Consider the following 11,994-nt stretch of genomic DNA (forward strand, 5'->3'; position numbering starts at 1 on the left):
AGAAAATAAAAAAATTAATACGAATTGAGTAAAACGGTTCAGTTCGGTTTGGTATTATGCGGTTCGGTTTAAAGGTTTCATTTTTTTGATTCGGTTCGGTTTGGGTTTTCATATAGAATCCAGTTGTTCCATATTGAACCGAATAGACAATTTTTTAAAAAAAATTATAATTTCAAGTGATTTTTTCATTAAAAAACTGATAAACTGAACCGTTAAAAAAACCGAACCGAACCGAAAAAATCGATTTCGGTTTTTTAACCATTCGATTTCGATTTCGGTTTAAATATTAAAAAACTGTTTATTTCGATTCGTTTAATTTTTGATAAAAAACTGAACCGAATTAAACCGAATACACTCCTAACTGCAAGTGCTTTAGAATCCAATTGACATTAACTAACAAAATTGATCGAAACAATATCTTCTCCTCTTATCCGAAACAACAAGCTATAAAGTTCCCCCGCCACATCTTATCTCAGCCACACGACACAAATGGCAGCAACACTTTTCAATCTCTCATCACCTTCTTCGCCTTCTACTTTCCTCCATTCTTCAACAACTCTCAAACCCTTTTCTTCTTCCTCCACTAAACCAACACTTCCAATCCACTTCAAAAAGAAACCCATCTCTGTTTCAGCCACCTCTCTCCACTCACCACCCCCAACCGGTGACCCTCCACCGGAGGTCCGGACCTTCTGGCAATGGTTCCAGGACCAGCGTGTAGTCTCTGCCAAGTCTCCTGTCAGACCCGGAATGGTCCCTGAAGGACTTGGACTCGTTGCGAAAAAGGACATTTCCAGGAGCGAGGTTGTCCTGGAAATTCCTAACCGGTTTTGGATTAACCAGGATGCAGTTGCTGCTTCTGAGATTGCAAGTGTGTGTAGTGGATTGAAGCCTTGGGTGGCTGTTGCTCTGTTCTTGATCAGGGAGAAGTTGAGGGAAGATTCTCAATGGAAACTTTATCTCGATATACTTCCAGAGTCAACAGATTCCACTGTGTTTTGGTGGGTGTGGCTTGGTTTCGTTTCTTTTTTTCTTTTTTTTTCTTTTCTAAATCTGCAGCCTTGGTTATAATTCTATGTTTTTAGTTGGATTTAGATCTTTGGGGTTGATAAAGTGTTGCTTTAATGGTTCCAGTGCAGGTCAGAAGAGGAGCTAGCTGAGCTTCAAGGTTAGCTTTTCATAGTCTCGCGTGTAACTGTTAAGAAACTTGTGTGTCATGTTTGTTAAGCAAAATTGGAATCAGAGAAACAGAGTTTTCGGTTGATTTGAAGAAGATTTTCATGGTCTCAGATGTTCTATAAATGTGTGTGTGTGTATATATATATATATATATATATATAACCTGAAGATTTTCTTGTTTCAGTTTTCATAGTTCATACTATATTCCAATGAGCAGTGTTGGGTTCAATGGCACAGGAACTCAACTGTTGAGCACAACAATGGGGGTGAAAGAATATGTCCGGAATGAATTCTTAAATGTAGAAGAAGAAATAATACTCCCCAATAAGCAGCTATTTCCCTCCCCTATAACATTGGATGACTTCTTCTGGGCATTTGGTATTCTCAGATCAAGGGCATTTTCCCGTCTTCATGGTCAAAATCTTGTTTTGATACCTCTTGCAGACTTGGTAAGCCTCCATCATTCTCCAAATTATGTTGCAGATAAAAAAACACAGAATAAATACGGAACCACGGTCGAATTCTCGTATAAAACATTTTACAGACAATAGTAAATAGTCAGAAATAAAACAAGTTACATACATGCAAGCATGGGGCTATGTTTACTTTTACTATGGGAGATCAGTCCTGGAACATGTTCCCAGTAACTAACATGATATTGGCACACTCTTAACTTATTTATATTGTCTTTAGCTGCCTTTAGTTTCATGTTTTAACTTTTCTTCAAATCTTGTTTATTAATTGATCAGATCAATCATAGCCCTAGCATAACTACAGAAGATTATGCATGGGAGATTAAAGGAGCTGGACTTTTCTCTAGGGATCTTCTGTTTTCTTTGCGTTCTCCTGTTTCTGTCAAGGCTGGACAGCAGGTGAGTTTTTCCAATTTTATCTGACAAGGCTCTTCATTATTGGAACATGCATATTTCCATTAATACAAAGGGATTATGATAATATGAAATATGTTCAATTGCATGGACTGATTGAGAAGAAAATTCAACAGGTTTTGATTCAATATGATCTAGACAAGAGTAATGCTGAGTTAGCACTTGATTATGGATTCATAGAATCCAGATCTGATCGCAATGCTTACACCTTCACGTTGGAGATATCGGAGTCAGACCCATTTTTCGGAGACAAACTCGACATTGCCGAGACGAATGGTTTGGGAGAGACTGCCTATTTTGACATTGTTTTGGGTCGTCCTCTTCCACCGGCACTGATTCCATATCTACGACTGGTGGCACTTGGGGGAACTGATGCTTTCCTGTTGGAATCTATTTTTAGAAACACAATTTGGGGCCACCTCGATTTACCTGTAAGTCGTGCCAATGAAGAGCTCATATGTCGGGTAGTACGCGACGCCTGCAAATCTGCTCTGTCTGGCTATCATACAACCATTGAAGAGGTAACAATTTATCTTTACTAAATCTGCAAATCCGCTCTGTCTCGAAGGGCGTGTCATACTGAATTCTAGTTAATTGCAGGATGAAAAGCTGATGGAAGAGGGAAATCTTGATCAGAGGCAGAAAATTGCAGTAGGAGTAAGAGCAGGGGAAAAGAAGGTGCTGCAGCAAATTGACGAGATCTTTAAGGGAAGGGAATCAGAATTGGATTTGTTGGAATATTACCAAGAAAGAAGGCTCAAAGATCTTGGTCTTGTTGGAGAGCAAGGTGAACTCATCTTCTGGGAGACCAACTAGGACATGTCAAGGTCCATGGCAATTCTATCCAAATTTAGTTGGCATACCAGTTTAAACAATACCCTTCAATCTTGTCTGGTGTTGCTGTAGTATTTAATATTGAATTGCATAGACCCTATCTGGTGACCCGATTGGCTTATAAATTGTTAATGATTTCCTGGTTATGCAATCCCTATTGTGTAATAATTTGTGCTTGGTTTAGGTGTGAAATCAATTCTTCACAATGAGGCATTTGAGGGAATAGAGAGAAGGAAACTGTACAAATATTGGTTAATTCAACAGTTAAATTTTGTGACAGTACTGGATACAAATCAACAGGTAAGAGGGTGATAAAAAAACAAATAAATTTATAAGCAAAAGTGGAAAAATATTTTCCCTTTTTCTTTTTGTGCCCAGATGGGAGCTGGAGGATTTTCTGCTGCAGTTTCTTACAGAACTCTCCCTAGTACATTTATACACGGTCGTTTAGGGCATTTGTCCCAAACCTGACTGAATATCGTGCACAAAGTATAGAAAGAGTTGTGGAAACCATTTCGAGCGGAGTTTCAGAGCTGCTCACTCACAGTCATTGTAGCATTACTTGATTCACCAGGGGCTTCACACTTTGTTCCATCACAAAGGCACTCTTGAGGATTTGCATAGAAATAATGTTCCTCCTTTGGTTTGTCTGGAATAACTCGACGATGGAAGGGCTGTCCCATCCGTTTTTCATGCGTTTGCCTTACGATTAACGCAAAGTCATTCCATGGAAGTGTCCCATTCTGATGCAAATCCAGCAATTCAACAAGTTTCTTTCGATCTGGCAGGATACTCTTTTTGAACCCATGATACCTAAAGAAAAGCTTGTCAAGGCTATGAATATAATCCCCCACTGCCTCGTTAGATAATTCAGAAAAAATACATTACCTGCGATGACCTTCTACAACTTTGGCCATGTTCCCATCATATGTTGGAATGAAAGTATTGCTGGCAACTGATACCATAAAGTCCAATGCCGCCATCTGAGATGAATGGTTCTGAAATTGCTGCAGCTCTGATGGATCTAACAATGTTTCTTTTTTAACCTAAAATTGTAATAATGTCTTGAGATCTACAAGAATCATATGCAACACAACAACTACACTATAAAAGGGTGCCTGACTTAAGAGCCAAAAGTAGAGCTAATCCCACTAAATCGGTAAAATTGCACACCGGTCAAGATTTAAGGATTCAGCGACTCAATTGAGCACAGTGAAAATAACTCATGATAAATGAACTCTGATATGTGTGCATGCCTCATCACCATAGGAATAAAAAATGACTTTAATGACGAGTCGGGTTACCACAACAAATTCTTTGCAAAATTCTACCAAAAGCTTGGAGTTCCAATATCCAAAAAATGTTACTAAACATAGAATCCAGTGCTTTGATGTGCATTCAAGAAAACATATTAATACCGAAAGCTACATATTTAAGGGTCATAAACTTACAATGCGTGGAAATGCAGCTCTTAGTGGTGCTAGTCTCCGTTCACTGCCATAAATCTCACCCGAAGCAATATAAATCTGAGTTTCCTTATCAAAACCCAATGCTTGCAAAATTAATGTTGTTTCCTCGGGTGTCAGGGGGCAGAACCCTTGTTGTCTCCTCTCTTCAGATACTATCTCTTTCTCTCTCCACCAAGGGTATGCATACCTAAAAGGAAGGGGTAGCTATCTAATTACATTTTGTTTCGTTATTCTCAGATACTTGTTATTGATAACGATGCTATGATGAGATAATTAATATAACAAAGTTAAGACTTACTTTTTGTAATCACTAATTATAATATTTTATGTGAGCTGAACCAAGGCAGGGAGGGATACACCATGATCATATTTCTCAAAAACTAAATTTGGTCATTGATAACTACCAATAGTTGGAAGCATCTTAGCTTTACATTACACTTAAGAAAAATGCCAATATTAGAAGCAGCACATGGCTTTCCTATCTTGTTTGCATGTGGCACGCTAGGGGTAACTAGTGTGTGTCTCCTAAATAGTGGGAACATCGATCCTTGCTAAGATAATCAGTGTTTTGACAGGAATCTATCAGCTTCAAACATGACAAACCTCAGTCGTTTTAGCTCCTCGGCTTCTTCCACAGTGCAGCCATGTGTACAACCTGAGAAGGCCAACATGTCCATCTCATATCTCAGATGCAAAGCCACAAAGGGTCCTTTTTCCTGAAGAATGTGAACCAATTTGTTCCCCAATGTCTCAATCTGAGGAGTAAATTTCAGTCCTTGGAAATTAACACGGCATCTTAGTTTCTGAAGATCGAGTGGGATCCCATTATTTGCAAGTCGGGCGTCAGTTCTATTAAAGTGTACTACCTTATGCTTACTAAACAGGGGTAGAATCTGTAAAATAATGTCAAAGGCAATTGATTCTACTTCGTGAGAAAAACAAAGGAAAAAAAGACAGAATAGAATAGATAAACACACGACACAATCTTATCCATCCATCGAGAGAATTATTAGTTTCCTGTTGTTGGAAATGTAAACGATATGATTAAAATGAGCAACAACCTGTTCTAAATAGTATTTTTCATTTGACCAGCTAACCGGAGGCATCTCAAAAGCTTCAAACCCATATTTCCTACTAAATCTCTTTGGCAGCCTTCTGATAATGCGAACTTCATCCCTTAACGAATCAATAAAATGTCTGACATCGAAAATATCCTCAAAATCACTGCAAAAACAGATCACAAGTCAAAGGCATTTAAAGCAGCCGCGTAAGAAGGAAACGGCAATGTAATCTTTTCAGAATGATAAACACACCTAGGGTCTGCCCAGAATGATTTCTTATCAAGCTCCGGAACAACCAAAGTGAGATTTAAGAGTCTGGCAACAGTTACCATGTCACAGATCTAAAAATGCCAAACCGGATCAATAACGAACACAATACCAAAAGGAAGAAACAAAATAAACAAGAGCTAGAGAAAACGACGCAGACCGCCGCACGCATTTGATTCAAGCCCCCATTGCAAGAGACTTTAAGAAAACCGTTACTTGTATAGTTTCCTGCAAATATACAAAAGAATGTATGCATTACTTTTTCCAAGATCGAATGAAAAAGCAAAAACAGTTTTCCTTCAATAGAATCAATGGACTCATATATAAGGTATTCGATATCAGTGAACAAATCCTCAATTGCCGAATAAGAATAAGTTATGAAGGTTCTAAACTAGAACATTACACAGAAACAACTATTTCCCCACAAAGCAACCGTAAACATAAGTAACTCAAGAAGATGATCAATAACCCAGAAACTTAGTGAAATGTAAACTGAGATTGCTGCTTAAAAGCCTAAAGAAACTACAAATTTCCTCATACCAATTATTTCTCAAATTCAAGGAATTTCCCAGACAGCATCGAAATTTCTAGGAAATCTAAGCAAAAGAACGAAATGAGGAGTACTGAGGTAAACTCACTGGGAGGAGCTGAATGGGGAGGGGCATGGAGGGAGTGTTGAAAATCAGGAGGAGGACGCGTGATCCGCGAAACGCCGCCGGTAAAACGGGTAAGCAAACGGGGGTGCCATAGCTCGGCGACGGCGACGACGTGTACCAAACAAGTCCAGAGCAAAATGCTGGAACAAACTCTGAAAAACCAAACCCGGAGGCGAGTCCGATGAAGCGCTTGACTAGGAAACTTGTCGGACCTCACTTGTTGTATATTATTCTCAGATCTAACCTCCATTTCTCTTCCTCGCTCCTCATTGCCGCTTCTTCATTTGAACAAATATCTATCAATTCAAGAAATACGCGATTTCCCTTTCTTTCTAAAAAAAACCCTAGAAAGAGATCACGAGTCTAAATGGCTAAAACAAACAAATATCAAATTAATTTGACAAAAAAAAATGAATCTCACCAACCAAACATATAATAACTGGAAAAACTTTTTTTTTTGGCGGAGGAGGAAAAAGAAAAACTTTGAAAGTTACTCTTTTATCTTTTTCCCGTTTCTTGAATTTTAAAACATGATAGTTCAGGCCTGTTTGGTTACCGAGAAATATCAAAGAATTAAAGAGAAAATTGAAGTTAAAATTTTATAACCCTTTAAATAAATCTAATCGATAAAATTCGTCAAATTTAGCATTTACCGATACTTCGAATCCCATCAAAAATCCATCCCACCGGCTATTTATACAAACCCCGACTATGTCCTCAAAAGCATCGATCAGCTGTGAGCCAAAGAAAGAAAAAAAGATCAAACCTTTAGAACATTACACTAATGGAAGATGCTAAATACTATCCCACGTCGCCACAGATCAACAACATGAAATTATTAGCTGATTCACAAAACCACTTCTTCTCCTTTAATGTGAAACTCATACATGCATTTATAACATATTATTATATAAAAGGCAGATGACAAGCTATATACCTATCATTTTGGAATCTCAATGGACATATATAGGAATAAAACTGAGAACCCAAACCCTTTTGCATCGAATCTGGGTCGATCTTGCTTCAAATAATCATATGCTTTTAATGCAAACATTGCTTTATATGCATGTTTGAAGTGAGTAAAAGCAGGTGTTAATTGTAGAGATATTCCATGAAATTAATGATCCGACAGTTTTTTTTCCTCGTTACCATGGCTTTATCTTATTAGTACATACCAATCTAGGTCATACACTTAATCTTAATGAGTGGGTCTCTTAAAGAAATTTTTTTATATACATATAAACTCGAACTTAAAATTTGTTTAAGCGATATCAAAATACTTACCACTTAAATTAACTAGGGGTGTTTGCTTAATGAGTTGAGCAGTTCAAACTTGACTCAGTCAAAACTCGACTCAGATTTACTCGACTCGAGACCTTAACGAGTTAAGTCGAACAAAAGTCAAACTAAACTTGATAAGTTCGCAAACAACTCATTAATTTTTTTTAATTAATTTTTAGTGATTATCTTAAAAAGATATTTCATTCAAAAATTACTAATTTATCAATAAATAATAAAAAATGATAAATTATTAATCTACTAAATTTCTAATAGATAATTAAATATATTAAATTATTAATTAATTATTATTATTTTAATAAAAAAAATAAACTCTAATTATTGTTTTAATGTATTTATTGATTGTTATTTTGATGTTTGGAATTTGAATTTATTTCATACTCTTTTGATAATTTTTGTTAACTTTACTAATTTATGTTTATAATAAATTCTATATAATATTAGTAGGTTTTAATTATAGTTAAAAACATAAAATAAAAATTTTGGTGAGTTTAACAAGCAACGAGCTTTATGTGCTTAACGAGTAACGATTCGACCAACAAATTTTCTTAACGAACACAAGTCGAGCAAAATTTTAACGATTTTAACGAGCAACAAGTCGAGTTAAACAACAAAATTTTTAACAAATACGAATCGAACACTATCCAACTCTCGATCGACTACCTCGATAAATACCCCTAGAACCAAGCCGTGGGTACTATACCGACTAGGGGTGAGCAACACAGGGTACCCGCTTATTTTTTGGGAACCGGAACCTGTTGCACCGATTCCTAAAAAATGGGAACCGGAACCTGTTCAACCGGTTCCTAAAAATTGAGATCCTGAACCGGAACTTGTAGGTACCGGTACCGGGTACCCTGTTATTTTGACAGTTTTCTCATTCAACCTGTTAATTGTTACATATTAAGTGGGATGATATGACGCCTCCATGTTAAAATTAACCATTTTATAACCTGTTAATTCATTAAATTAAAATGCTACTATTTATCACAAGTAGGACTCTTTTTTATACAAAATTTATCCACCATTTCATACTTAAATAGTAATAAAAACACTAACCCAAAGTACATGTTAAGAGATTATGATTCTGATTTCAGGGTACTCGATATTAGAACCGCTTTTAGTCGGGTACCCAACCGGTTCCGATTCCGATTCCAAAATTTTGGGAACCTTAACCGATGTCAACATAGTCCTTATTTTGCTACCCGAAATTGGAACCGCTGGGATCGATTCCGATTCTGAAACAGTGATCCCCGTTCTTTTATTCACCCCTAATACCGACAACTAGGGATCACATATTCCCATCCGCTCTTCCATTAATTCTAAACGATGATAATATAAATAAATGATATTGTACAAAAAATCATGAATGATTATGAGAAAATTTAAGGTTGTAATAGTTTTTTTTTTTTTTAATTTTGAATGATGATAATATAATTTTATGTTATTCAAATCTTTATCAAATAAGATTAGTTTTTAACATTGAGAAACTCCTTTAAAAGTTAAAATATATATTAAAAACTATAAAGAAAAATTGGCAAAATCTTACAATTTTGGTCTAATTATGTCCCTAGTCTAGTATCTTTTAATTTTTTAAAATTTAATCTATATATTTTGATTTTTAATTTTTTTCACTACTTGTAAAATTAAATCTTATTGCTTTTAAATTTTGGATTAAATACTTATAGGGAGAACGTTATTTTCTTTTATCATTGAGATCACTCAATGGATTAAGATGAAATACTTATTAAGTTGAAGTTAAACGATTTAACACATCTCATTGTCTAATTTTAATTCACCCCTAATAACAATATTATCAAGGATAAATTATGTTAGATACCTATGAACTTTGCTTGTTGACTCTTTTATACCACTAAACTTTCAATTTTGACAATTATAGCATTGAACTTTAGTTTTACATTCAATTATATTACTATGTCGTTAAGTCAATAACGGGGTGATGACATGGCTGACGGTTACTGACGTAGCATGCCACGGTAAAATGACATCATTTTGGTTTTTTGTTCTGATGCTTAAAACGACGTCATATTAGACTATAAACTTTGGGTGTATCAATTTGACCATTGAACTTTGAAATAATTTTATTTTTTGTCACTACACTTTTCAGCCGCTGCCGAAAGCCAAGCATTATCATTCATCGATCATATGTTGCGATAAGATCGATACCAAAATGTTCATTTTTTACTCATCTTTCTTCTCGTAGGATTGATTTTCCATGAAACCCATTCAAAATCGACAAAAAAATCAATTAAAAGTTCAACGTATTAATACTCTGATCTCTTTCAATGACCGATCGATGAGGCTAGTTTTGAGGTATATTGTTCATCTTCTCAAAATAATATTTTTCATTGTTCATTTTTTTAACAAACACCCAAAATCTCATAAAGTCTCCAAACATCTAAAAAATTATAGATTTTTTGTGTTTAGTTTTGTCGACTTTGAATGAGTTTCATGAAAAACTAATCATATGAGAAAGATGAGGAGTCAAATGCGAACATTTTTGTATCCATTTTGTTGCGAAAGATTATCAGTGACGGGCGACGATTAGTTATTTCCAACGGCCAAAAATGCAATGTAAAAAAGAAAAACGTTTAAAAGTTCAGTGGCATAATCGATACACTCATAAAGTTTAATGTCTAAAACGTTATCGTTTTAGGCATCAGAACAAACTTGTGGCACATCACATCAGCAACCGTTAGCCATCCCATCATCCCGTCAGTGACTTAAAAACAAACAAATAAAAAGATAAATTTCTTAGGACTAAAACAAGAACACATTTTAAGGTTCGACAAGTAGAAAGATTGATGCTAAAATTGATCCTATAATTTTAAAATAATAAATAAATAATTTATTTAATTTATTTGTTTTTAAAAATCAATTTAAAATTTATCTGATAAATAATTAATAGTTATCTATTAATAACTTATTTGCATTTCGCATCTGGAAAAAACAAAACTCTAATAAATATTACATATTTCTCTGGGTATCGTAGTTGACATTGAGGCTTTGACTATGATGATTAGGTCGGCTTTAGTGGTGGTTCTAATGGTTTGGGCATTGCCCCTTCTATCACATTCATTGCGATTCGACATGCAATCAGGAGAGACTAAATGCATCTCCGAAGATATCAAAAGAAATTCAATGACGATGGGAACGTACCGTGTTGTCAACCCCAACGACGATCGGCCCTTGGGTTATTATCACCTTCTTAGCGTCAAGGTGAGATGGACGCATGGGCTTATTATTCAGTCGGCGGAGAAGGTGGGGGGAGGGGAATTTGTGTTTACGACGGCGGAGCAGGGAGATTACATGACTTGCTTTACGGCTCCGGGTCATTCGCCGTCGACGACGTTGACCGTTGATTTTGAGTGGAGGACAAGTGTTCAGTTTAAGGAATGGGTTAATATCGCCAAGAAAGGCCAAGTGGATGTAAGTCTTCGTTACCTCAATTTATTTATTTCTCGCTGGAATTTAAATAGTCGTCCGTTATTAGAGTAATATCTGTTGTATAATAAAAGTACGTCTCCTATAGTTGTGACGTTCACAATGACTGCAATAGCACTCGTTGTTGTTGCGGTTGCGAAAAACACAACGCGGTCCAAAACGCAGCCGTGATCTCGATTTAAATCTTTACTTGCTTTGTAAATACCAGGACATGGAACTGGAGCTGAGAAAGTTGCATCAAACTGTTAATTCCATTCATGAGGAACTGTTTTATTTCCGGGAAATGTAGGCTAATATCTTTCTCGCTTAAACAGTTAAAACTAACAGAAAATATGGCTAACTCGGATTCATGAGTTGCTGATTGTTTTTGTTGTCTCTGCAGAGAAGAAGAAATGGAGGAGCTGACCCAAGAGACTACCACCAAAATGATCTGGTTGTCCTTCCTCTCTCTCTTTCTTGGCTTGTCAGTTGCAGGAATACAGTTCTGGTACTTGAAAACCTTCTTCCAGAGAAGGAAGCTCATTTAAGTACATCTTACTTTGACAAAGTAATTTCTAGCTCTCAGAGTTATATCTGTTGATCTCTTGTATATCCGGAAATATTTCTCGTTTTTGCGAGGGAGATTTGATCGAATAAAAATAAAAATAAATCATTTCTTTCATCATCCGTTATAAAACCGTTTTACTTTTTCAACAGAAAAATTCTTCTTCCTTCCCCACACTTTTCTTTATTTAAGAGATCATTTAAGATCTTGTTTATCGATTCATTCATTTATGTTTATGAATATACTCGTTTATCCGATTCTCCTTTTCGTTTTATTTATTTACATTTTAAATATTGGTGAATATATTGACTAAATTGAAAATATGGTAAAATT

General features: G+C 35.7%; 3 protein-coding genes across 3 annotated transcripts; 2 read left to right on the plus strand and 1 right to left on the minus strand.

Moving 5' to 3' along the window:
* Window positions 1-477: 477 nt before the first annotated feature.
* On the plus strand, window positions 478-3,177 carry LOC120210702 (fructose-bisphosphate aldolase-lysine N-methyltransferase, chloroplastic-like). Its single transcript, XM_039209401.1, has 6 exons — window positions 478-1,001; window positions 1,140-1,168; window positions 1,417-1,628; window positions 1,929-2,051; window positions 2,183-2,587; window positions 2,667-3,177. Exons 1-6 carry the CDS (start codon window positions 490-492, stop codon window positions 2,880-2,882), a joined length of 1,497 nt encoding a protein of 498 aa, XP_039065332.1. The 5' UTR covers window positions 478-489; the 3' UTR covers window positions 2,883-3,177.
* Window positions 3,138-6,698, minus strand: LOC120210701 (rhamnogalacturonan I rhamnosyltransferase 1-like). Its single transcript, XM_039209400.1, has 8 exons — window positions 6,336-6,698; window positions 5,858-5,925; window positions 5,683-5,771; window positions 5,431-5,593; window positions 4,973-5,262; window positions 4,352-4,556; window positions 3,789-3,946; window positions 3,138-3,713 (listed from the first exon to the last, which is right to left on the minus strand). Exons 1-8 carry the CDS (start codon window positions 6,601-6,603, stop codon window positions 3,428-3,430), a joined length of 1,527 nt encoding a protein of 508 aa, XP_039065331.1. The 5' UTR covers window positions 6,604-6,698; the 3' UTR covers window positions 3,138-3,427.
* A 3,966-nt stretch (window positions 6,699-10,664) lies between these two features.
* On the plus strand, window positions 10,665-11,649 carry LOC120210596 (transmembrane emp24 domain-containing protein p24delta9-like). Its single transcript, XM_039209294.1, has 3 exons — window positions 10,665-11,102; window positions 11,326-11,402; window positions 11,500-11,649. Exons 1-3 carry the CDS (start codon window positions 10,686-10,688, stop codon window positions 11,642-11,644), a joined length of 639 nt encoding a protein of 212 aa, XP_039065225.1. The 5' UTR covers window positions 10,665-10,685; the 3' UTR covers window positions 11,645-11,649.
* The last annotated feature ends 345 nt before the right edge of the window (window positions 11,650-11,994 follow it).

The sequence above is a fragment of the Hibiscus syriacus genome, unplaced genomic scaffold (assembly GCF_006381635.1).
Source record: "Hibiscus syriacus cultivar Baekdansim isolate YM2019G1 unplaced genomic scaffold, ASM638163v2 tig00109926_pilon, whole genome shotgun sequence".
NCBI classification, from domain to species: Eukaryota; Viridiplantae; Streptophyta; class Magnoliopsida; order Malvales; family Malvaceae; genus Hibiscus; species Hibiscus syriacus.

Excerpts from the sequence above, each read along its gene's own strand:
- LOC120210702 (XM_039209401.1), top strand. The coding sequence starts at position 490 with ATGGCAGCAACACTTTTCAATCTCTCATCACCTTCTTCGCCTTCTACT. Across the intron at positions 1,002-1,139 it reads ACAGATTCCACTGTGTTTTG|GTCAGAAGAGGAGCTAGCTG; the intron begins GTGGGTGTGGCT and ends GTTCCAGTGCAG. Across the intron at positions 1,169-1,416 it reads GGAGCTAGCTGAGCTTCAAG|GAACTCAACTGTTGAGCACA; the intron begins GTTAGCTTTTCA and ends TCAATGGCACAG.
- LOC120210701 (XM_039209400.1), bottom strand. The coding sequence starts at position 6,603 with ATGGAGGTTAGATCTGAGAATAATATACAACAAGTGAGGTCCGACAAG. Across the intron at positions 4,557-4,972 it reads GAGGAGCTAAAACGACTGAG|GTATGCATACCCTTGGTGGA; the intron begins GTTTGTCATGTT and ends CCTTCCTTTTAG. Across the intron at positions 3,714-3,788 it reads GTTGTAGAAGGTCATCGCAG|GTATCATGGGTTCAAAAAGA; the intron begins GTAATGTATTTT and ends GCTTTTCTTTAG.
- LOC120210596 (XM_039209294.1), top strand. The coding sequence starts at position 10,686 with ATGATGATTAGGTCGGCTTTAGTGGTGGTTCTAATGGTTTGGGCATTG. Across the intron at positions 11,103-11,325 it reads CCAAGAAAGGCCAAGTGGAT|GACATGGAACTGGAGCTGAG; the intron begins GTAAGTCTTCGT and ends TGTAAATACCAG. Across the intron at positions 11,403-11,499 it reads CTGTTTTATTTCCGGGAAAT|AGAAGAAGAAATGGAGGAGC; the intron begins GTAGGCTAATAT and ends TTGTCTCTGCAG.